At 41.1% G+C, this 26,048-nt stretch overlaps 1 protein-coding gene across 5 annotated transcripts in view; it reads left to right on the top strand.

Moving 5' to 3' along the window:
- ATL3 (atlastin GTPase 3) overlaps positions 1–24,427 on the top strand; it is a 48,795-nt gene extending 24,368 nt beyond the window's left edge. For 2 of the 5 annotated variants that reach the window (XM_042905146.1, XM_042905144.1), the window contains 8 exons: positions 5,717–5,773; positions 7,245–7,337; positions 8,036–8,174; positions 16,472–16,599; positions 17,224–17,280; positions 18,473–18,544; positions 18,933–19,364; positions 20,147–24,427. In XM_042905146.1, the coding sequence (XP_042761080.1) occupies positions 5,717–5,773; positions 7,245–7,337; positions 8,036–8,174; positions 16,472–16,599; positions 17,224–17,280; positions 18,473–18,544; positions 18,933–19,364; positions 20,147–20,233 (1,065 nt within the window). In that variant the 3' untranslated portion in view covers positions 20,234–24,427. Of the gene's footprint in view, positions 1–3,187; positions 3,475–4,797; positions 5,017–5,716; positions 5,774–7,244; positions 7,338–8,035; positions 8,175–16,471; positions 16,600–17,223; positions 17,281–18,472; positions 18,545–18,932; positions 19,365–20,146 lie in introns of those variants that run through there. The other 3 variants (XM_042905147.1, XM_042905148.1, XM_042905145.1) reach the window with 3 other exon arrangements.
- Positions 24,428–26,048: the final 1,621 nt, after the last annotated feature.

Below are 26,048 nucleotides of genomic sequence, written 5' to 3'. Positions count from 1 at the left end.
GTGTCTTCTGCTCTTTGCTTCTGAATGTTTAAAGAACATGCTTATTCTGTTCCTTCTGGATTATTACAGTTGAAATAGTCATAGCTTCTTGTGCAGAATTAGGATTTAGCATCTTTACCACTCTCCCACCCTCACCCACTGGCTTCTTTCCCCTCGTCCTTCCAATAGGTAGGTCACAAGTTGTAGCTAAAAAGGTACTTGTATTTGCCTTATTGTAAGGGTATTTTTCTATGTTTTCATCACTGACGTTTCTTGTGAATTATATTTGCATTTCTTGTAATGAATTACCTGTTGTTTTTTTTGTTGTTGTCATTAGTTTAGTGTTCTGTGTGCTTATCACTAATGTATCTCAAGGGATAGACTCCTAAAACCTCTCGGTATGATCTACACACTTAGGCTCTGGTTTTGTGTGTTTTTTTTTTTTTTTTTTTTTCTTTTTTCCCCTTGGGGAGGCCTCATTCCTGGTCACAGTGTTCTCCTCCTCTCCCCTGGACTGCCTCCTTTAGGCCTGGTGCACAGCTGTCCCACTGTCAATTTCTTTCTTTCTTTCTTTCTTTCTTTCTTTCTTTCTTTCTTTCTTTCATTCATTCATTTTAAATTTTATTATGTTTTCCCTCATGATGAAAACATTTATGATATGTCTTTGCAACTTCGAAATATACAATGCCATATTATTAACTATAGCCACCATGTTGTACATTGCTTCCCTATGACTTATGCATTTTATAGCTGGAAGTTCATACTTTTTTTTTTAAGATTTTATTTTTAAGTAATCTCTATTCCCAACATGGGGCTCAATCTCATAACCCTGAGATCAAGAGTCGCATGTTCTACCAACTGAACCAGCCAGGTGCCCCTGGAAGTTTATACTTTTTAACCCCCTTCACTTTCTTTCCCCTACCCTCACTCTACCTTTGTATCCATACGCTTGTTTTTAAATTTGTTCAGATTCCGCATACAAGTGAGATCACATAGTGTTTGTCTTTGTCTTAGTAAAACAGTACAGTGCCTACAAGGCCCATCCATATTGTTGGAGACAGCAAGATTGCCTTCTTTTTTTTTAACATTTATTTATTTTTGAGACAGAGAGAGAGCATGAACAGGGGAGGGTCAGAGAGAGGGAGACACAGAATCTGAAACAGGCTCCAGGCTCTGAGCTGTCAGCACAGAGCCCGACGCGGGGCTCGAACTAACAGCCCTCACGGACCGCGAGATCATGACCTGAGCTGAAGTCGGCCGCTTAACCGACTGAGCCACCCAGGCGCCCCAAGATTGCCTTCTTTTTTATGGCGAATAATATTCCACTGAATTTTGCACCACATTTTTTGTATCCATTCAAACATGGATGGATACTTAGGTTGCTTCCATATCTTGGCTATTGTAACTAAAGCTGCATTGACCGTGGGGGTGCATATGTTTTTTTTGAATTACTGTTTTCGTTTCTTCAGATAATTACCCAGAAGTGGAATTGCTAGATCATATAGTAGTTTCATTTTTAATTTTTAGAGGAGCCTCCGTACTGTTTTTCATAATAGATGTACCAATTAAATTCTTACCAACAGTGGACAAGGGTGCCCTTTTTGCCACGTTCTTGCCGACACTTATTATTTCTTTTCTTTTTTGATAAACATTCATTCATCACACTGATGAGGTAATATATCATGGTTTTTATTTTCATTTCCCTGGTGATTATTGATGGTGAACATGAATAATTCATGTACCCATTGGCTATCAATATATCGTCTTTGGGGAAAGGTCTGTATAGATTCTCTGCCCATTTTCTAATTGGATTATGGTTTTTGTGGGCATGTGTTGTTTGTGTTTTCTTTTTTTGTTATTTTGGCTGTTGAGTTATATAAATTCTTTTTTATTTAAAATTTTTAAAATTTATTTAATTTTTTAATTTTTAAGAAATGCTTATTTCTTTTTTGAAAAATTTAATGTTTATTTATTTTTGAGAGTGTATGCCTGTACGCTGGTGGGGGAAGGACAGAGAGAGAGGGAGACAGAGGCTCTGAGGTGGGCTCTGTGCTGACAGCAGAGAGCCCAATGCGGGGCTTGAACTCCCAAACCGTGAGATCATGACCTGAGCCAAAGTTGGATGCATAACTGACTGAGCCACCCAGGCACCCCTTAAATATTTATTTTTATGTATTTTGAGAGAATGAGTGTGTGGGAGGGAGGGGCAGAGAGAGAGAGAGAGAGAGAGAAGGAGGGGAGGGAAGGGGAGAGAGAGTCCCAAGCTGTTAAAAAACCCATGAATCATGAGTTCGTGACCTGAGCCTAAATTGAGAGTCAGATACTGACTAAGCCACCTGGGTGCCCTGAATTCTTTATATACTTTGGCTATTAACCCTTCATCTGATATATGATTTTAAATTATTTTCTCTCACTTGGTAGGTTGCTTTTTCATTTTGTTAGTATTTTTCTAATTCCTGTGCAGCTTTTTAGTTTGGTGTGGTCCCACTTGTTTATTTTGGCTTTTGCTGCCTTTGCTTTTGTTGCCAAATCCAAAAAATTGTCGAGACTGATGTCAAGGAGCTTACCACCTGTGTTTTCTTCAAAGAGTGTTAGGGTTTCAAGTTTTAAGTCTTTGATCCATTTGGAGTTAATTTTTGTGTCCGGTGTTAGATAGTGGTCCAGTGTCATTCTTTTGCACGTGGCTGTCCGGTTTTTCCACCACCGTTTGTTGAAGAGACTGTCTTTTCCTCATTGTATATTCTTGGCTGCTTTGTCATAAAGTTAATTGATCATCTATATGTGGTTTTATTTCTAGAAGAACAGAGAGCTGTTCTGTTCTATTGATCTGCATGTCTGGTTTTATACCAATACCATACAATTTTGATTACAAAACAGTAATATAACTTGAAATCAGGGCCTGGGATTTTTTTTCAATTCCTTTTGCAGTTGAATCCTGTTTAACCTTTTATTTGTTTATTCTCTCCTTTGTTGTTGTTGTTGTTTATTCTCTCCTTAATTCTAGACATTCTCCACTAGCTTTTCTGAGAAAGGTTAGAATGGATGTATAGCAGATCACTTTTTTGAGTTCTTTTAAGTCCAAAAATACTTTAATTTTATCCTAGAATTAATGATAGGACAGAAATAATTTTCTTTTAGAATTGAGGGCATTGCTTCATTGCTTTCCAGCTTCCAGTGTTGCTGCTGAAGTCCCACACCATCTGATTCCTGATCCTTTGTATGTGACCTTTTTCTCTCTGAAGCTTTTAAGATCTTCTTATTGTTGGCATGAATTTTCATGGTAATGTACCTTAGTGTGGGCTTTTTCTTCATTCTTTGTAAACCCGCATCCTCAGAAAGATAAGATGTTGCAGCTCTTGCAACCAAGAAAAAACTGGATGCTGTTAAGAAGCAACATTCAGAAAACAAAAGCTCCTGGAAATGAAAGCTGTGGCAGCAAAAACGGAAACTTTTGTAGAGAAGGAGTTAGACGCCAAATTGGAGAAACTCTTGCTGGTAGGTTGAATGAAAGAACAGAGTAGAAATTAGACCAGAGGGAGGGAGTGAAGCAGAGAGAGAAGGGCAGGGGGGTGGGGAGGAGAGAGGAGGGAAAAGAGGGAAGAAGAGAGGAGAGGGAGAGGCGGAGAAGAAGGAGAACAGGAGGGCATGGCAAAAAAAGGAAACGTTGAGCATCAGTTCAGGAGAGGCCGCACCTGTTATTAATGATAGGTGTTTTAGTAAAAGAGAAAATGGAGGGAAAGAAATTATAAAAGGGATAATGTAAGATGATGTTCTAGAATGAAGGACATGAGTTTTTGTCTTTCTTCTGGAAGCTTGTCTCAGAGGTCTGGTGTCCTTAGCCATGTGTATGTAAGATGAGTTATTAAAAATCTGACTGGGACCTTTGGCGAGAGGGCGAGCCTTGTGCACTGGTTTGGACAGTGAGGTGACTGAGCAAGATTACTTGGATATTTTATTGCAACCCCGAAATGTCTGTATTTGCAGACTGTTCTTGGGCTATGAGTTTCCCCAGAGAAGAGTTCTTTAAACCCCTGCCCCAGTGGGTAGAAGCTTACTGTGGCTCCAGCAGGGTGACAGGCTAAGGAGACTTCACTGTTCAGTATGTCGACCTTGACTGAAGTGCCTGTTTCCGGTAAAGTAGGGGACTTACTCCTCTTGGCTGAGTTCGGTATCAAAGTCTAAATTCTTTCTAGTGTATCCCCTCCAGATAGTACACTTCCCATCTTCTGTGGGCAGATAGAGGGTTTGGAGCGCGGGGAGGAAGCAGGATCTGCGAGGTTAGGTGCTCCAAAAGGTGCTCTCTCCAAAGACTTTCAACTGTTTCTTTAGTTGTTAGTCCCGTTCCCTCACCCCCCTCCTACATGGTGACTGGTGCTTCTCATTTCTGAGCCTTTCAGGGATTCTGCTGAGAGAATCTGCTTTCTTCTTGTTGGCGCCTGCCTGTCACAGACAACTTAAGGCAGAGAAAGCCAACACTTGAGACAGTTTTCATTTGTCTGTTTTCCTTCCAGAGTATTTTTGATAACTCTTTGCTGCCATATCAGTTCTCATCTTCTTTGTCCTGTGAATTTATAAGTTCTAAACTTCATTTTGCTATACTGTTTTTTTCAAGTTTATTTATTTATTTTGAGAGAGAGAGAGAATGTGAGCAGGGGAGGGGCAGAGAGAGAGAGAGAGAGAGAGAGAGAGAATCCCAAGCAGGCTCCGTGCTGTTAGCGCAGAGCCTGACGCGGGGCTTGATCTCACAAACCGTGAGATCATGACCAGAGCTGAAGTCAAGAGGTGGAGGCTTAACCGACTGAGCCACTCAGGTGCCCCCATTTTGCTGTACTTTCAGTGCGAGGCTTCATAAGGACATAGGCATAAACGGACGTGTAAACCCTGACCGTAGAGAATTTGTTCATTTGGTCATTTGCATGGCACGTATGCTCCTGGCCCCATATTCCTCCCGCTGCCTGAGAGACAGTGCACAGAACAGGCAAACATTCCTGCCCTCCTGGAGTGTATCTGCTGGTAGTGAAGGCAGGCACTATCAAAGTAAGTAAAGGTGTGGGGTGTAGCCTAGTGAGATGGGTTAAGGAAAAATATTTGAAAGACACGGGGTAGGAAGAATTGTGGGGAGACTTGTAATCCTCTCAGGTAGGTGGTCCGGAAGTCCTCTTTGAGAAGGAGCCATTTGGACTGTAAAAAGTGAGGGAACTGATTGTGCAGTCATTTGGGGGGAGAACACTGTAGGCAGAAGGAGTCAGAACAAAGTCCCTGAGGCAAGCACTGTGCCCAGCGTGCTGGAGGAAGAGCAAGGAGGGCCAGTGTAGCCAGATCTCACCGTAAGGGGCTGCCTTTTATACGATTAGGTTGGAGGGTTTTAAGCAGAGGCATCATGTGATCTAACTAACTTCTCAAAGCGCAGCCACCCAGGCTGCTGTATTGAGAATAGTCGGGGGGGCGGAGCAAGGGTGAGGCAGGGAGGCCAGTTAGGAAGCTGTGTAATATTCCAAGCCACATAGAAGCTGTGAGTGGTTGGCTTCTGGGTTTGCTAATGAATTGGGATATGGGATGTGAGATAGGAATAACAGGTTATTGTAAGGTTCGTGGCTCTCTGAGTTTTTGAAGCCGTAGAACTGTGGTCTCATATGAGTAGTATCGAGTCTGTTAAATGAGTTCCTTGCTAAAGAATACCCATAGAAATACTTGAAATAATTTGGCCTAACAAGCCATTAACTTTTCTTTTTCAAAGCTCTTCACAGAATATGGTCGTCTGGCAATGGATGAAATTTTCCAAAAACCCTTCCAGGTAGAGTGTTAACTATAATGTAATTCATGTCTTTGAGTTCGGAGATCAGCCAGCTGCGGGACACAGGCCAGATCAGGCTAGCGGCCTGTTTTTGTAAGACCTGTGAGTTAGGAGTGGTTTTTATATTCTTCAATGATTGAAGTCAAAAGAGGAATAATATTTCATGACATGTGTAAATTAGCTGTGGACACTGGCATTTAAATTTTACATAAAGTTTTATTGGAACACAGCTACGCTTATTTGTCCACAGCCTCTTCTTCTTAAATACTTAAATACACTTACTCTTAGGTCCTTTACAAAAGTTTTCTGGCCCCTGCTTTAGTTAATTGTTTCATGAGGGTGAGAATGCATAGTAGCCTCAGTGAGATTAGAGGAGCTTTAAGTATTACTTAATTAAAAAAATTTTTTTTTTAGTGTTTGTTTATTTTTGAGAGAGAGAGAGAGGCAGACTGTAAGCGGGGGAGGGACAGACAGAGAGGAAGAGACAGAATCCGAAGCAGGCCCCAGGCTCCGAGCTGTCAGCACAGAGCCCGATGCAGGGCTTGAACACACGAACCGTGAGATCATGACTTGAACCGAAGTCTGACGCTTAACCAATTGAGCCACCCAGGCGCTCCTTTTGTGTTAAAAAAAAAAAAAAAAAAAAAATTTTTTTTGATGTTTAGTTTTCCTTTGTAACATTTAAAGTAGATCTGATTTTATGATTAGCTGCTGCCATGTTTTCTTGTCCTTTACTCCGTTCTTTATACTTGTCTTTATAGCACAGCCCCAGATTTGACATCTTCTCGTCAATTTCTTCCTTCTGCTCTTATGAACCCATGGGAACAAAAACAGCAGATAGGTTATAGTGACCTCACATTTGTTTTGTTTTGTTTAAAAAAGTTTTTTTTTAAATTTTTGTTTATTTTTGAGAGAGAGACAGACTGTGAGCAGGGGAGGAACAGAGAGAGGGAGACACAGAATCCGAAGCAGGCTCCTGGCCCTGAGCTGTCAGCACAGAGCCCGACATGGGGCTCGAACCCACGAACCGCGAGATCATGACCTGAGCTGAAGTCAGACACTCAACCGACTGAGCCACCCAGGAGTCCCTGTTTTGTTTTTTTAATATGTTTTTTAAAATGTTTATTTATTTTGAGAAAGAGAGAGAGAATCCCAAGCAGGCTTCACACTGTCAGCACAGAGCTGACATGGGGCTCCGTTTCACGAACCATGAGATCATGACCTGAGCTGAAGTCAAGAGTCGGATGCCCAACCACCTGAGCCACCCAGGCGCCCCTAGTGACCTCACATTTGGCTTATACTTGTCCTTCTAGTGTTTATAATGTTCCAAAGACTTTACGGAAGAAATATATCCTTCACATTTTGTTGCTCCCTTGGAAGAAGCTGGCATTATGCAAAGAAGTATTTCAGTTGTTATTTTGAAAATGCATTTATGCAGCCTTGTGACATGCTCTGCTCTTTTCCTGAATAGACACTGATGTTTTTGGTTCGAGACTGGAGTTTCCCCTATGAATACAGCTACGGACTACAGGGAGGAATGTCCTTTTTGGATAAGCGCCTGCAGGTAAATAGAAATGCAATCTTCTGAGGAGTTACCTACACGTCTTGATAACGTTCTCATTTGCCTTTAGCTATTGTATTTAAAGCAGATTATAGAAAATTTAAGTGTTAAATACAGATATCGGCACACTAATAGTGCTTCTGTAAGAGCACAGAGCCTGGGTATGTAATGCATAGAGACTGCAGAGAAGGACTCTCTCTGGAAAAGGCCCGAGCTTTGACTGTAATTTCCATTTCATGTTTTACACCAGGTTCTCCATGTGCCTTTAGAATGTCATATTCAGAACTTTTGTTCTGTTGTTCTTATTCACAGTTCTTGCTTGTTTTGGGGTGGATATAAACCGGCTTAGCCTGTTCTCCAAAATTAAAATACAGGAGTCCTCTGTCAATCGCTACTAGCTAGTTACATCCTCCTTCTGCCCACAAGCAAACCTTCCCTTGTTCTTCTCCAGTATTGTGCAATCCTCTTTTTTATAAAAGAAAGTCTTCAGTTCGTGTTCTTGAGTGGCTAAAGGAGCCAGGCCATGGTTAATCAAATGTATGCATTTATTGCTTCTAGCGTCCTGAGTTTCCTCACTGGACGAAACATAGGCTGCTCTGATGCATCAGAGTTGGGATATCTTCTCCCCTTTGTCCTGTACCATTGGTTCCCAGTGCAGAAACACAACTGGTCTTTTGTAAATTGTTGGTCTCCGTTGGCAGGTAAAAGAACATCAGCATGAAGAAATTCAGAATGTCCGAAATCACATTCACTCATGCTTCTCCAACGTCACTTGCTTTCTCCTGCCGCATCCAGGGCTCCAGGTGGCCACAAGCCCTGACTTTGATGGGAAATTGAAAGGTGTGTCACAAGTCATGTTATTCTAGACATGTGATTTGAGCTTTGGAATGAACCAGTGACCAGAGAATATCAGTTACGAGTCCAGAGAATGCTTAAGAGGAATAGTATGTTTTCTTAAAAAGAATGGTAGTTAGAGTCTCCTTTAGTTTTTACATCTGCCGTACTGTGACCATCAGAGTTTACCTTAATTTTTCCATCTGAAATGGTGGTGGTAATATTGATGTCTTTCTAAGAGATGTGTTGTAATTACTGGCTTACAAGAGATAGCAGTATTAAAATAAAAGACTAAACGTTGGTTAGCTAATACTTGTCAAGTAAAATTAAGTTGCCAAAGGATGGTAACATGATGCATGGCTTGGCTGTTTGTTTTCATCTTCTTTGTGATTATGGCAAAACCTGACGCCGGGTCACGTGCGATTATCAGGAGGTGTTGCCTAGATGGCAGCTTGGAGAAATCAGAGTCGGGACTCTTGGATTCCATTATCTTATTTTTGTTCCTTATTCATTAAGACGTTGACTCATTTAATGGCTAGCCCTCCGTTGACACAGGTGTAAAACTAGCACTTTTGTTTATAAACGTGTCTGAGCTTCTCAGGTTCCCGGTAAAGTTGGAATGGAAATAGCTGCCATTTTTAGAGGCTCAGCCACGTTCCCCGCCATCAGTCTGTCTGGGCTGCTGTCGCAAAATGCCGTATACTGAGCGGCTGTAAACAACAGAAATTTGTTTCTCGTAGCTCTGGAGGGTGGAAGTCCAAGGTCAGAGTGCCAGCACAGTCGGGTGAGGGCTGTCTTCCTGCTCTCGGGCCTCTGGTTCCCTCATGTGGTGGGAGGACTAGCCAGCTCTGCGAGGTCTCTTGTGTAAGCACACTAGTCCCGTTCACAAGGGCTCCTCCACCCTGGTGACCTGACCACCTCCCAAAGGCCCCACCCGCTAATACCACCGTCTTTAGAGGTTAGGATTTAAACATACCAGATTTGAGAGGGACACAGACGTTCAGACCATACAACCAGCGCTGTGGTAGTTCACTTTCACGCTTACTGTTCCCGGTGGTTCCATATGCAGATATTCTCTCCTGTGTCTCACAGATGAAGAAACTGGCTTAGGAAAGTTAAGTAACTTGCTCAAAGTACTCAGCTGATAAGTGATGGGGTAGGGATTCACATCTAGAATCTTTTTGCCCCAGAGTCATATTGTGCTAAAATAGAAGTTTTTCTGTTATTTTGGGGGAAATTATTTATTTTTATTAAAAAAATTTTTTCTATATGTTTTTGAAAGAGGCACAGAGTGTGAGCCGGGGAGGGGCAGAGAGAGAGGGAGGCACAGAAGCCAAAGCAGGCTCCAGGCTCTGAGCTGTCGGCACAGAGCCCGATGTGGGGCTTAAACTCATGAACTGTGAGATCACGGCCTGAGCTGAAGTCGGACGCTTAACTGACTGAGCCACCCAGGTGCCCCTATTTTTTATTTTTAAATGTTTATTTATGTATTTTGAGAGAGAGAGAGCGCAAGTCGGGGAGGGGCAGAGAGAGAGGGAGAGAGAGAATCAGTGTAAAGCCCTACACGGGGCTCCCATGTCATGAACCCTGAGATCATGGCCTGAGCCAAGATCAGAGAGTCAGATGCTTAATCAGCTGAGCCACCCAGGCGCCCTGAGGAAATAATTTAGAGGGTATATAATGTTTAGTTACCAGGAGAACTTTTGAAGTGGAAGTTTTTCATGGCCTCATATTAAACACAAAATGCATCATTTTCAATTTATTGGACTTATTTGATCCAAGAATGTTAATATACTTGTTCACCTTAAGATTTACATTCCAGCTGGTCTTAATACTGCTAAAGGAACTGAGTTTGAGAGGCTTTATCTTCTGTTTGTCCCTGTGTGCTATTTTTATGTGGTTGGCAGCTTTCCTGAGCAGGAGACTTCCGAGCCTATTAGATGGCAATTCAGAAATCCAAGTTTGGAGCTAGAACCTTTTACTTGAAAAGCAGTAACAGGTACTTTCTGAGTGGAGCGTGTAGAGAAAGTTGGGTGTGTAGGTGATGTGTTCCTTTTGGGTGGTGATACTCTATTATTAGACATACTTTTACCAAACCTAAACTCTGGTTGGTCCTCACTGGGCGAGGAGGTGCCCAGGGGATTCCTAAATGAGGAATCTGAGGAGGGAGTGGGCTTGCCTCAGGGTGGTCCCAGGTTTTCGGGGATAAACATACAGAATGGCATTCCTCGGTATTTTCAAGTATTTTAACATTTTAAAACATTCTGTTTTAAAATTCATCACTTTCGTTATGTTATTCTAGGAAATAGGAAAAGTTTCTTTTAACTGTCTTGTAGCCCTGAGCTTTGAAATTTTGTATCGCTGTTGGGTTTGTGTATTGTATCTTTCCTAAGACTTCTGTAACAAAGTACCACAAACTGGTGGCTTAGGACAACAGAGATTTACTGCCCTAACAGTTCAGGAGACCAGAATTCCAAAATCATGGTGTCAGCATTGATTCCTTCTGGAAGCTCTGAGGGGGAATCTGTCCCGTGCTTCTCTCCTAGCTTCTGGGGTTTGCTGGCAAGCCTGGGTACCCCGTGGCTTGTGGCTGTGTCACTCCGGGCTCTGTCATCACATGGCTGCCTTCTGTGTATCTCTGTGTGTTCTCTCTTCTGATAAGGACACCACTGTTTGGATTTAGGTTCCACCCTAATCCAGTAGGATCTCATCTAGTTATGTATGTAATTTACAAACAAGGTCACATTCTGAGATTCCAGGAGGATATGCATTTTGGGGGGTTACTGTTCAACCCTGTATGTATTTAAAAATTATGAACAGCTTATCACTGAGTATTCAGTGTGCTAATTTTCATATATCTATAAAATAGGGAACAAATTCTATATAAGCAACTTTTAGCCTCATGATTATTATTTGGTTCCCTCATCCACCATTGATGTTCAAAACACATTTATAAGGTTAAAATCTTCCTCTCTTATGTGAAAAGGCAAGTCCCCAAAGAAGAAATGCAAATGGTCAGTATATACTCATAAAAATATGTGTAGCAGCAAAATAATTAACAAAGTGCAAATTTATTGGTACAGATTCAGTCTTTATGTGTCAGTATCAAAATTTTAAATGTTTATGTTCTTTGATCCAGAATTTCAAGCAGATAAAAATGTATGGACAAGGATATATATTACTGTAGCATAACAGGGAATAATTGGAAACAAATGGGTGTTTTTGAGGAGTTAGTGAAATTATGGTATATCTGCACTTTTAAAACTATTTTTTTTAATTTCTTTATTTTGAGAGATAGAGGGCGAGTAGGGGAGGGGCAGAGAGAGAGAGAGAGGGAGAGAGAGAATCCCAAACACTGGGCTGACAGTACAGAGCCTGATTCAGGGCTTGATCCCACGAACTGTGAGATCATGACCTGAGCCAAGATCGAGCGCTGGATGGACACTTAACTGACTGAGCCACCCAGGCGCCCTAGTACCTCTGCACTTTTAAAAGCTTATTTAAAAAAGCTATTAAAAGTCTTCCAAAAGGTTAAGGTAGATAGATGGATCTGTATGTATTTACATAGTTGTCTGTGACATATTATTAAATGTAAAAAGATTGCACAGTAGCATATGTTGTATGATCCTATTTATTCCAAAATATGTATTTATAATTATGTTTTTAAGAAAAGATCTGAAAAATAAAAAATTCCTTTTTTGCTTTACTTCAACAATATGTTTATAATCTACCCTTGTGTGTCTGTTTCAGGAACTATAGTCATTAGGATTGTTCCTAAAGAATTCTTATTAGCTCTGCAAAGGTCTGTGTACTTCGTAGCTTTGGAGACAGATATTTTGTAATTTTAGGAAATCTAAACGGTGTTTAAAAGAAGGGTTTTGAGTGAAGCATAAATTGGATGCTAAATTGCAAATGGTGACTTGGAGTATTTGGCAGGTGCTTGACTGAGAACCACATACACTTTATTGTGGGGACCTGTAAATAGAGCTGATGTACTTTTCAGAGTTAAAGAAAATGCCTAGATGCTGTATTTTCTCAAGTATATCCTTGTACAGTGACTTGGTTGAGATCCTGCTGCCCTATTCCATATAACCTGAGAAAGACATTAGCTTGAGAGCAGTTAGGCCTAATCCATAGGAGGATCTTTTTTTTTTTTTTTAATTTTTGTTTAATGTTTATTTTTTATTTGAGAGAGAGAGAGAGAGAGAGACAGTGTGAGCAGGGGAGGGGCAGAGAGAGGGAGACAGAAACTGAAGCAGGCTCCAGGCTCTGAGCTGTCAGCACAGAGCCTGACATGAGACTCGAACTCACAGACCGTTATGACCTGAGCCAAAGTCGGCTGCTTAACCGACTGAGCCACTCAGGCGCCCCTGTTTTATTTATTTTTAAAGAATGACCATTTATTCAGAGGTGAACACTTGCCAAACACAATCTTAGTTTTGGTGTAATTACTGCTTAACTGCTGCTGCTTCCTGTTGGCTAGATTAGCTCACTTTTAAGACCCCTTTCATCAGACACAGATGACTGTGTCATCACCATAAAGAAAACTGTGATCTTTGTATTTTCTAGAGCAGAGAGACTTAATGCAGTAACCACTGAGTTTTGTTTTGTTTTGTTTTGTTTTTGTTTTTTAAGTTTATTTTAGAGAGCATGAGCAGGTTACAGGGGCAGAGGGAGAGAGAGAGAGAAAGAGAGAGAATCTTAAGCAGGCTCCATGCTCTGCATGGAGCCCAACTCAGGGCTTGATCCTGTGACTCTGGGATCATGACCCGAGCCGAAATCGAGGACTGAGCCACCAAGGTGCCCCACCACTGAGTTGTTTAGCTAGAAATTAACCTGAAGAGTTTGTAGGGCACTGTCTTTTTTTGACAGCACGGGATTTTGAGATTATCAGGAGACCATTCTTGTCTATTCTGAGTCTAAAACTAGTATTTTGGTACAGCCTTCAGAGAAGCATTAATGCTTAAGGGTCTTTAAATCTGGGTAAAACTGGGTTTAGGAACAGTCTGTGGTGTCTAGATTGTGCCAGTTCCTTGAGTGAAATATTTTTGAAGCCCTTAGTCTTCCGATATGATAAAAGTTGAAGCCATAAAACAAAAAAAAAAAAAAAAGGTTTTTTTTGGAATACGTGATACATTCACATGTTTAAAATCTCAAAAAGGATTAAAAAGTATTCAGTGAAAAGTCTCTCTTCCATTTTTATAGGCTTCCAGAGTTTTCTTTAGAGTGTGCCAGCAGATATGAATACTGTATACACAGAATAGCATAGTATACGCACAATTTTAGGCATGTTTTGCTTCAAGTCATGAAGAATTTGTCCCGTTTTTTTCTCGAAATTTTGCAGTTTCATCTATCACATTATAACTTATGATCCAATTTAGATTCATCTTACTTCTGAATGGCGGCTCATTTGTTCCAAAAGTATTTATAGAATAGTCCAGCTTGCCCCACCAGTTGAAATGTCACCTTTATCATACATTAAGCCACAAATCAATATGTAATATGGGGATTGATCCCTTTTTAACGTTTGCATAGGCCATACTTTGGCGCCATCCTGAGGAGAATATAGAATTAAGAGTATTTGGGTGGGAGATCGGTACCAATTTACTTTTTGGTAGGACAGATTTATAAACCTAAACAATTTTTCGATGTCAAGAGGTTTTATAATTGGTCAGTTATTTAAGATGGGATGTGAGTTGGTGGAGATGAGAAGTACCTATTACTATTTACAGAGAAATGCCATGTAGATTTCAATTTATGAAGCATAAATAAATTCTAGATAGATTACAAAGTTAAATTATAAAAATTAAAGCATGGGGGAAAATTTAATTTTATTAGACCTCTGGAATTGGGGAAGGACTCCTTAAAATTAGGAGGAATAAAAGAAATTGCCAAAGAAAAATGGTGTCGGTTTGAGTATGTAATAGTTTTATGCATGTTATAAAAAGACAAACAGGGATGCCTGGGTGGCTCAGTCAGGTAAGGCTCAGGTCGTGATCTCACGGTTCGTGAGTTCGAGCCCCGCGTCAGGCTCTGTGCTGATGGTATAGAGCCTGCTTGGGATTCTCTCTCTCTCGCTCTCTTTCTGCCCCTCCTCTGCTCTCTCTCTCTCTCTCTCTCTCTGTCTCTCGAAATAAATAAGTAAACTTAAAAAAAAAGGCAAACAAACTGGAGAATTTAGTACACATAAGGATAGCATATTTATTTAGTTTGTGAAGAGTGACTGTATTCTAAGAAACAGGCCCCTAGTAGGGGAGAAGGAGATCAGCTGATGAATCAGTACAGAAGAAAGCTTGGCCCAACTACCAAAGAATGTAGCAGTATTACACACATAAAAGAATATGTGGAACTTGTATAGGTAAAGCTTAGTACATCATATAATGAACATCACAAACCTACTGCCCAACTTAATATCTAGAACCAGAATTGACAAGTTTTTTCTGTAATGGACCAGATAGTAAATATTGTAGGTTTTGTGGGCCATACAGTTATTCAGCTTTGTTGTTGTAGCAAGAAAGCAGCCATAGACAATGCATAAGTGAAGACACGGTTGTGTTGCAATAAAACTTTATTTACAATTACAGTTTGCAGGCCGTATTTGCCCCCGAGGGCTGTAGTTTGCCAATTCTTGTCTAGAACATTACCAGTACTGTTTTCTGCATTTGTGTGCTTCTTCCCTATCCCATCTCCCTGCCTCCCCACAGAATTAACCACTGTTCTAAATTTTGCTTATTCTACCCTTGAATTAAAAAAAAAACAACAACCATTGCTTGTGTTTGAATCAGTCTGTTGCCAAGTTTCTTTAATTTTGACTTATTAAAAACAGTATGCGTTGCATTTCATTGAGTGTTTTATTTCTGAGATTATCTGTATCATCGCATGTCGTTGTAGTTCATTCACTTTCCTTGTGCGTAATTGTGCCTTCTGTGAATATAACACAGTTTATTCTCAATAGAAATATAAGCTTTTCCAGTTACTTGTTATTATGAACAGTGCTGCCATGCACAATCTGGTATATATGGATAAATGAGAGTTTCCTGAGGGTACGTGCTTTGGAAGCAAGACTACTGGATGTTGGAATCTGTGTATTTTCCCCTCAACTGGATAATGCCAGTTGTTTCCCCAAGTGTAGTTCAGTTTACGCTCCCTTCATCAGTGTATACAGAAGTTCCCGTTGATGCATATCCTTGGCAGTGCTTGGTATTTTCAGACTTCTAGTTTTTGCCAAAGTAGTGATAGAGAATAATATGTCGTTATGGTCTTAAATTGCATTTTTCTGATTGTTCATGGGGTTGAATATCTTTTCATGTATTTATTTACATTCATGTTTCCTTCATGGTTCCTTTCCTCTGCAGTTCCTACTTATGCGTGTTGTTCAGTTTCAGACGGGGCTTGTCTTTCTATGCAACGCATAGATCCTATATGTGTATTTTAAGATATGAAGCTTTGCTGGTTGGTTATGTGTTGCACATATATTCTCCCATCTGTGTCTTGTCTTTTTTTTTTTTTTTTAATGGTGCCTTAGTTTTAATGTGGTTGAATTCATTAACTTTTGATTTTTTGAAGTACTTTTATTTTTATTTTTGAAGGTTTATTATGTATTTTTTTGCATTCTTTACTTTCTATAACTTATTTATTTTTTATAATTTACCTCCACGTTAGCACATGGTGCAACAGTGATTTCAGGAGTAGATACCCCTGACCCATTCAGCTCATCTCCTCTCCCACAACTCCTCCAGCAATTCTCTGTTTGTTTTCTGTATTTGAGTCTCTTATGTTTCGTCCCCCTCCCTGCTGTTATATTGTTTTTGCTTCTTGTGAAGTACTTTTAAAGTCGTGTTTTAGAAAATCCTTTGCTGGGTGCCTGGGTGGCTCAGGCAGCTAAGTGTCCGACTCCTGATTTTGGCTCAGGCCCATGAGGTTGAGCCCCCGTTTGGGCTCAGCGTGGAGTTTGGTGTCTGCCTGGGATTCTCTCTCTCCCTGTCTCTCTGCCCCTTCCCCGCTCATTCCTTCTCCCTCTTCCTCTGTCTGTCTCTCTCAAAATAAATACAAATACACTTAAAAAAAAAAAACCCCGCAAACAATCCTGAGAAGGGAGGGAAGGGGACAGTGAGAGTACATGCAGACAGAGGTCCGACCGCAGCCTGGTCATAGGCAGAGAGTGTCAGACACAGTTGGGACCCCCTCCCTTCACTTTCAACTAGCGGATGTTAAAACAGACTATGAAGATCACATTTTATGCTCAGCTTGGTTGAGTAAGTCTGCTTCGCTTATTGTCTGCTTCTTCGTGGTCTCGTGAACAGATATTGCCAGTGAGTTCAAAGAGCAGTTGCAGACCCTGATTCCATTTGTGTTAAACCCGGCTAATTTAATGGAAAAGGAGATCAATGGCTCAAAAGTCACCTGTCGGGGGCTATTGGAGTATTTTAAGGTAAATATGGGTTTTAATTATCAAAATAATGTGATGTTTGGTGAAACTGGTCTAGGCTGTAAACTAACTTTGAATTTCACTATTTTAAAGCTGAAGGGGGCAAGTTTCACGGGAGATGGTGAGAGGCATTTTCAGAGCCTTCGGGCTCCTTCCGGGAGCGGGCCACTGGGTGGCAGTATCGGTCTAGGAACCAAATGAATGTTCTTTGCACTTTCTTAGAGGAGTAATTACTGTGGCTAAAGGAAGATTGTTCCTCAAGGAAGATGGTGTGGACAGGAGGTGGTTAGGAAGTTGCTGTGAGTAGGAGGAGACGGCACCTAGATGTGACACGACTACCTCAAGGCGGATGGTCACTGTGCCCACAGGCAGTGGTGAGGCCAGTGTGCATGGGGAATCTGGTGGGAATCCTAGCCTTGGTAGGCTCGTGCTGCTTGAGAGCTACTTTCAGTTAACTCAAAATACGCTAACATGCACTCAAAGGTGTGTTGTGTTTTTGCTAATTCCTGGGTGTTGATCTAGGTCTTTAGGAAAATGCAGTTGTACGGTCACTTTTAAAAAGTTAAAATGTGACTGAAAGTGACAGAATGACATTTTTCATAGTTCTTTTTACGTTTATATCCTAAGGCATATATTAAAATTTACCAAGGAGAAGATCTGCCTCATCCCAAGTCCATGCTTCAGGTGAGCACTTCTTTGACCTCTTAAGTGATCCTGTTTGGTTCCTGGTGGCCCATATATGAGAATGGGAGTGTGACTGCCTTCTGGGTTTTTTGTGCGTATTCCCGGTGGTACAGTTAAAGCAGAACGGATCTTCCCCGAGTCTTCCCGCCAGACATCCCGGGGAGAGCACGGTTTTTTTATTACGCCTGGTAGGCCGGGCCCACTCATCTTAGACAAATTACTTTCCTGTTATCTGTGGTCTACTAAATCCTGACATACTTCTTTAGTCAGGTTTTTTGTTTTCAGAGATTTTTATTTTCAATATTTTGGTATTTTCAAGATGTAATTTCACTAAAATATATAATTTCTGACTTTCAGGTGCATAACGTAAGGTAATTTACTGCCAAATGTTTCTTCTATTTTTGTTGTTGTTTAAAATTTTTATAATGTTTGTTTATTTTTGAGAGAGACACACAGAGTGTGATCAGAGGAGGGGCAGAGAGAGAGAGGGAGACACAGAATCCGAAGCGGGCTCCAGGCTCTGGGCTGTCAGCACAGAGCCCCACGTGGGGCTCAAACCCACGAATCGCGAGATCATGACCTGAACTGAAGTCAGACGCTTAACCGACGGAGCCACCCAGGCCCCCCTCCTCTTTTTTTTTTTTTTTAATGTTTCTTTTTGAGAGTGAGAGAGAGCATGTGTGCATAAGGAGGGGTGGGGCGGGGAACGACAGAGAATCTGAAGAGGGCTCTGTGCTGACAGCAGAGTCTGACGTGGGGTTCGAACTCACAAATTGCGAGATCATCACCTGAGCCGAAGTCGGACACTCAGTTGACTGAGCCCCCCAGGCGCCCCGAAAGGTTTATTTCTTTAATAGCGAAACATTTTCACAAAGGAAGCCAGAGCTTGGGATTCATGTACAGATAAATTTTTCCCTTTTTTGACTCATATCTGTTTCTTAACATTTAAAATTGAAGCAAAGGGAATGATATTTTTAGAAGTTTACTTTACGATAAGATTCTTACATATAAGAACTTTTGGGGCAGAAAATTTGGAAGAAAAGTTATATTTTATTTTATAAATAGGGCTATATGGGAACCTAAATAATGGCAGAAGGATCATAAAAAAGTGAACGGGGATAGGGTGAGAGGAGATTCTGGAAGAATGTTAAAAGAGGAAGGATCCATAGTTTATGCTTTCCTTTCTTAAAAGGCCACTGCTGAAGCCAACAATTTAGCAGCTGCGGCGTCTGCCAAAGACATCTATTACAACAACATGGAGGAGGTATGTTGGGCATGTGTCGTCTTCTGAGAGATCTATATAACCTGGGCCCGTTGCTGCCTTCGGAGGCCCAACCTCACCCTGTTTACCGCATCTTAACGTGATGAGGCAGCAAAGCTGTGTTCAGGTCCCCTGGGTAATAGGGGTCTTCCAATTATTACCATTTCTAACCAAGGCTTTCTTACAGTGTCGTTGCTGTCACTGATCAGTGTCACCCTGGTTATGTAAGTGCACTTTTCAGAGGAGGTGAAACCAGACTTTATTGGTCTTGGTCACCATTTTACAGTTCATTTCTAATATATGAAAACATTCTTTTGCAGTGTTTTCACTTGTTTCGTTGGGCACCTGTTTTCGAAGGCATCTTCAACACCTGTGTCTTTATTCTTCTTAGGTTTGTGGAGGAGAGAAACCTTATTTGTCTCCAGACATTCTAGAGGAGAAGCACTGTGAATTCAAACAACTTGCTCTGGACCATTTTAAGAAGACCAAGAAGATGGGTGGGAAGGATTTTAGTCTCCGCTATCAGCAGGAGCTAGAGGAGGAAATCAACGAACTGTATGAGAATTTCTGCAAACACAATGGTAGCAAGAATGTCTTCAGCACCTTCCGAACCCCCGCGGTGCTTTTCACAGGCATTGTGGCTTTGTACATCGCCTCAGGCCTCACTGGCTTCGTTGGTCTTGAGGTTGTGGCCCAGCTGTTCAACTGCATGGTTGGACTGCTGTTAATAGCCCTTCTCACGTGGGGATACATCAGGTATTCTGGTCAGTATCGTGAGCTGGGCGGAGCAATTGATTCTGGTGCAGCGTACGTGTTAGAGCAGGTAAGTGGTGCCAGCTGACAAGGCTGAGGGTTGACAAGGGACGGATGCTTGTGCTTTTATTGTAAAGTATTTCCATTTGAAAGAGTTTCATAGTGAAAGAAGGAAGGCGTGAGAAACTTCCCCTGGCTTTTTGTTTTCTTTTGGGTTTTTTTGATAGACATGATGTTGTATCATCCTTCTTGAGGATATTAGTATTTAATCCTAGTATTTTGTTTTCATGCCTAAAAACTCTCCTCTGATGCAAACAGAGTTTCAACTTGGACATACTGTGTTTATCATGGGAAACTTCTAACCACATGCTCTTCAGACCATTCCTGTGTGATTCTCCCTGATCTGAGGTTAATTTGCTTCCCTGAAAATCAAGAGCTTTGAAAATTTTCCGTTTTGAGTTCTAATGGATGGCATCTCTTTCACTTCAGATCTTTCAACAAGCCAGTGGCTTTTGACATTGACGTGACCTCCAGATTTACAGATATTTGAGACCCTGATTGATTTCTTTTTCTGAGTAACATGAACAGATCGGTTAAGTCAGAAGCTTGTGAGAAGCCAGGAGAGCTGCCCGCCCTGCTACGTACAGTCACAGAGCAGGGGCTCAGCGGGCTCTCTTGGGGGTCTGCTGCCGCCACTTGCTCCCCCAACACCTGTGTTTTCATTTCCCCGTTTTCCGTAACATACCCGTGCTGTAGAACGAGATGTCTGAAAGTTTGTCTCCGCGGTCTTACTCTCTCGGCGCTGTGTTGTATTTTATTAACTTACGTGTTTGAACAAATGGACTTTTGCAGGCTACGTCCCATATGGGTAATTCCACTCAGGCCGCTGTGAGGGAAGCGGTTGTTGGGAGGCCACCCGCGGATAAGAAAGCTCAGTAGCATCTTCACAAGAGGATCCGACCAGAACGCAGCCAGCCCCTACCGATTTCTGGGTTTCGGCCACGGCCACAGGTCCAGGTCCAGAGGAACACAGATCTGGGAATCATCCGGGAAGAGCTGAGACTCAGCAGTAATAAATGAACAGACCTTTCCCGTGGCTTCAAATTCTTACACATACTTCCATTTCTGTTGGAAGCGTTTCTTTTCCTTGCCGATATAGATCCAAGCCTGTGTCTATTTCCTTGTTACTCTGCTTTGTGCACTTTAAAGGGGGAGAAGGCGAAAGGAGAAAATGCAAATGTGGTTTTAAATCCTGAATGTGCCACTTCGTGCCTTTTAAGATTGAATCCAGGCTTTTGAGGACATGATAGGGAGGGGATTGAGGATAACCTCATGGAAGATGCTGTTTTGGGGTGAAACCTGTCCGTTCTTTTTATACCTTCCTCTTTTTAAACAGTTTACAAAACTTGCAAAAGTTTCGGAACAAAAGGCTGAAAACGATGCCATTACACTTTTAAAATCTTACGATATTAGAGAATCCTGTTTGCCATATAGTGTGGGAAGATTGTATCACGTTGAAATCCACCGTACCCTGGAATTTCCAGTCTTTTATTACCTGACAGGCTAACAGTTTTGGTGGGATATACTTTTATTTTATTTTTGCCTTCATTCCTATAGCTTCTTTCTAGAAAAGAAGCAGACATGCCTTGAAAAGCCAGAGTGGCTCATCATAAAAGGAGTGAGCTTGATATTTTAAGAAAAAAGCTTGAGTTTAAGTGAACCATGTGACCTCTGATAAGTCACTTGAACTTGTGCCTTGGTCAGATTCACTGTTTGTAGGTTTGTATACATATATGTATTATATATAACTCACGGTTATCATTTGAGAGGCCTTGTTTTTTCAAGAGTTCTGCATAAGAACGGAACTTTATTAAGGATTAGAGGAAACACGTTACCAAACATTACTGCCTTTAGCTGATGTCCTGTTCTTGTGGCCTAGCAGTAAATCAGGTCTTTATCTAAACCATTTGTCTTTTGCTACGCACTAAGATTTTTAATAACGAAGCTACTAACATTGTCAGTTTTGTTTAGTGAGTCATCCTTTATTTAACTTCACTTGATTAATTGGTAGCTTTAAAGTAGCTTTGGCTTAGTAAGGACCAAAGTCCTACCCAAATGTGGACAGTATCTAGAAGTATCCACGAAACCTTTATTTACCTTGTGTGGTAAAAAACACTTTATCTATTAGTTGCCTTTTCCTTTGATTTATAATGGTGAATTGTACATTTTAAAACTTCATAAAACTTGCCTGCAAGTTTTTATATAAACATTCAGGTCTGAGAGCCTTAATTCTTAAGATATTTTTTGTTTTGGGGGGGGGGAGATAGGGAAGGCTTAGGCCAAATCCAAGTGTAGGTTCTATATACGTGAAGTCTGAACGGAAGGCACAAAGAAGTCTCGTGTGGCATGTAATCTCTTTATCAAGGAAGTTTCTTTTTATTTCTTTGATGCCTCACCACCGAAGCATTTTTATAAGTCCCGAACTAGTTCCAAGCATGTTCTATGTTTCCATATTTATATACCATCTTATCCTGAACTTCTTGCTATTTTTTTCAGTTGCCATTAAATTTTAGGAAAGTTCCAGCTTGTTCTGAAAACTGTCTACTTGCATATCAGTGATGCTTAGTTTTGACTATTAAATCGAAAGCTTCTCTTTGAAATTTTGGTGCATATCAGGTGGCCCCTCATTTTCCTGAAGGTTTGTCCTTACTAGCGAAAGGCCTTACACACGTTGAGATACTTGGCTTTTAATGCATTGTAGAAGCACATTTATAGTTTTCAGAATAATTGTCTAGAACGATGCTTTTAATGAGAAAAGGATGATGTGTCTAAAACTTATTTTAATCCTAAAGTATTAGAAATTTTAAAATAAATATATCGTGTGATTAGTGCAGTCTTAACGATTAGTTAACTGTTTAAGTCACCATTTCTGTTTTGACCTTAAAGAAATAATTTGGCTTAATTACCCTGGGGAAGCCTTATTATTTTTGTTTTTATTAACTTACTATGCCTCTGGAGCGTGTTTATAAAGTTTTTATCAATGAGGATCCTTAATGAGTTTTCTTTGGCCTATTTTTACAGGAAGTTGATGGTTTTATATCATCTTTTTCGATACAAGATGCATTCTCATTGCTGGCTTTAAATAGTCCTGGGGAGATTTATAATCAGGTTGAAAGGAACGTCTTTTACTTCTTAACTTCCCTCAGCCCTTAGTTTGTGGGTCGGAGACGTCGTTGAGGAGGGATAGTTCAGACTGAAAGCGTTGGCTTGGCCATGTTGCTCTGCCATCCCCGGCCAGTCTTCCCACACAGGCGATCTTTGTGTGCTCATTTCAGATGGTTACACGGGGCCTATTCCTGTTAACGTGTAAAAGGAGGTTTTCAGAATTTCGATGAGAAGTATTCATTTCAGGGAAAAATGTTTCTTCATTTTTTTTTAATACTTCCAATTAGCTTTTTATGGTAAAAATCATAGAATCAGAATTTCAATTCTTTCACGAGCAATCTAATGATCGTGTATGATGGTAAGCATCTTTGGAGTCCTACCGTATTTTAGCAGTATGCCAAGAAGTCTGTTCTGTGGAGGTTTGTGTATTAATGCCTGCTTTATACTGGGTAAAATTGTCTACGAATACTGTTTTGCTTTATCTGTTCTTTCTCTTTTAACGTGAAGTTAGGCAAACAAATAAACTGCCTTGTTACTGGCAGTGTGTTTCCTTAGCAGGTCATATCCAGTGTTCTACCTGGCTCATAAACATTTTATTTTTTTTCCTAGAGTTTTTCTTTTTTTTAATAATTTATATGGAAATCTTCATAGGACTCCCCCCCCCCCCCCCAATAGAACTATGGAAATGTAATTTAGGGTGATTTAGGATGACTACCATGTAAGGTAGCCAGAAATGGGCTACATCTTTCTGGCTTACATTTCGATCTGACAAAATTTTAGTCAAGGAATAAGGGCATAATGAAGACAAGCTTCAGTCATGAAAGTACAAACCATGTGTGTAAGTGATTTTTTTAAAATCACTTTAAGAAGTCCATTGTATGAGACCATTTGCTGCAATGGAACAGTGTTCTTATGTCCTGTTACAGTTATGATTTGGGTAGTGGCTCTCATCTACCTTGGAGTGCATAAGACTTAACTTGGGAGGCTTGTTTAAAAACATTCAGATTCCTAGCTCTATGTCAGGGATTGCCTCAGGGGGTCTGGGTTGTGGCCCTGGAGTCACCACTTCGATAAGACAGTATTGCAGGTGGCTCAGACCAGCGAGAGAGACCGCCCCATGTGATGGGGAAGTGCAATTCACTATTGTCTGGAGGCGAGTGGACAGACAGCTTTCACCGAAGGCTCACAGTAGGTGGTCTGCCGCCAGAGACCCTGGCTGAGAGTTTCCCACGTTCAGAGTAATAAGGGGGATATCTTTCATCTAGAGGATCATCCAGGCTCCTTAAAGCTGTTGTAAATCAGGATGTCATAGTGCCTTCTCTGAAAAATGAATGTACACGTATCCTATTTACTAACAAGTGTAATTAGGATTTTGAAAAAACTATCTTGAAAGTTGTTTTTTTTTTTAAAAAACAAAATTCAGCACTTTGACTTGAACCCCTCGTCATTCCTGTACAGAAAACCTTAAGCCATAAATAATAATAATGAAAAAGAAGGAGAAAACAACTTTGAAAATTAGTGACAAAAGTGCCCCATATCAGGAACTTCTCAAAGTTCTAGGTCTAATAGCAGAAAGTTTTCAAAAGAAATTTTTCCTCCCTGGGAAGAAATTTCATGTGCCAGAACTAAAATTTAAATGTAGTGCTCTTACGACCAAGGGAAGGTTGCATTTGATTCTCAAAGCTTTCTAATCTAGATGGCTAAATGCTGCCATGGACTTTAGCCTTAAAGGGTCAATATTAATCCTGAGCATATACAGGTTTTCTTCTCAGAGTTCTTTTTCTTTTCTTTAAAAAATGATTTGTTGAAAATACTTTCTCCTAGACCCTTGCCTTTGAATGGCTTTAAAGTTTAATATACTTTTTAAAAAGTGCAATGGGATGAGATTATGCTCTTAGTTTCTTAAAAGCATGTTTTCTGTTTCTTAGTTGTAAGGTCATTTAATTGAATAAAGATCATAGCACCATGTCTGTGGGTTTTTTTTCCCCCCCTTTCTCCATTCTTTAACGTGGGAAGATCTGTGAGCTAGATTCGGGCTTGGCAAAGCGAATAGGAGATCTAAGGGGATGGACACCTCCATGTCAAAGTGGGCAGTAGTAATGTGATTTGAGCTTGTCCCCTTTCTCTGTCCTGCCAAGGAGTCCTGAACAATCTTCCTAGCGTAGCGCTCGAGAGGGCTGTGCACTTGGTGGTGGGGCTTAAAATCGAGCACAAATTTGATTTACAACAACACGAACTTGTGAGGACCTTTGAACTCGTAGCACTTCACCTGGTCGCCCCATCTGGTTAGATGGTTCCTCTTTGGGACTGGGGTGTGGTGAAGCTCTACCGAAAGCTTTCTCTTTCAGTGGTGACCTTGAAGCCAGGGGGGAGGTTGCATTGAACTTCTCAAATACTGACTAATCGCCACACATAGCCCATTTGGCCCTGCAGTAAGAAAGAAGATTTCTACTATGTTTCTAGTTTGAAACAGGCTGGGTGGGGTCAGTAGCCTCCATCTGTCCATCCACCTGCCTTCCCCCGCCAGTGGTGGTCATGCGTTAGGTGCCAGGCTAGCTGTCTTGTTTGAGTTCCGCACAGTTTAGTTAGGGAAGGCGCAAACTCACGAACTGATAACGCTACGAAGATGATGGTGAATACTTGGGTGCTACTATCAGAGTGCAGATACCCCCATTAGCATAAGCTGGGGAGAAGGAAAGGGGAAAGTGGGTGTGTGTGGATGGGGATGTGGTGTGTGTGTCCAGCAAACTGGTTTGTCTTTGGTACATTGACATTCTTGCCTTTGATTTCCATGTATCGGTTTGCAAAGGTGAGTTCAACTCTCACTAGCTTAATCGAAGAAAAAGCAATTGTATTTGGATGTCTCGGGGTAAAATCGATACCAAGTACTGGAAGAACTCATGTCCACAGGTCTGTTCTCTCAGGTATGTGTTGGCAAATTCAAAAGCAGATGGATTTATTCCATGCTGCAGGGGAGGAAAGTCACAGATGGTTCCAGGCTTACATCATACCACTTAAATGTCTCCAGAGGAAAGAGGCTTTTTTTTTTGACCCACTGCCTATTTTAAAATGTGTGTGTGTGTGTGTGTGTGTGTGTGTGTGTGTGTGTGTGTGTGTGTGTGTACATAGCTCCATCTTGGAGAAGGCTTCTGATTGGTCTGGGTTGGGTCATATGTTCCTTCCAGGGTCAGCGGATATAGCCTGGGGGCTGGGGCCTCATAGCTGGACCTGGGTCACGGATGTCCCCAGTCAGGGTGATAGAGTACTGTGATATGGCAGAACCACCCAGAGTCACCCAGTGAAAGACCGCTGGACAAAAATGAATGTCCATTACAGTTCCCAGGTCCCGGGACTGTGAGGCCATTTAACAAACAGTGGGATGAGAAAGGCTGAACATTTCAGGAATGTTCTTTCAAGGGGAAGTATGGTCGTTATGCTGCACATTTATGCAGGGGAAGCTCTTCAGGGCTTCTCAATAAGGATTTGTTCTCTTCAGTAGGACTTGAGGGGTTTCAGAGATGGAGATTCAGGAGGAAGTTATACGTCACCTTTCTTTTCTTTCATAAAAACCTGATTTTTCTGGTCAGAG

The sequence above is a fragment of the Panthera leo genome, chromosome D1, assembly GCF_018350215.1.
Source record: "Panthera leo isolate Ple1 chromosome D1, P.leo_Ple1_pat1.1, whole genome shotgun sequence".
In the NCBI taxonomy this organism is placed as follows: domain Eukaryota; kingdom Metazoa; phylum Chordata; class Mammalia; order Carnivora; family Felidae; genus Panthera; species Panthera leo.
This window is presented reverse-complemented; position numbering and strand designations above follow the sequence as displayed.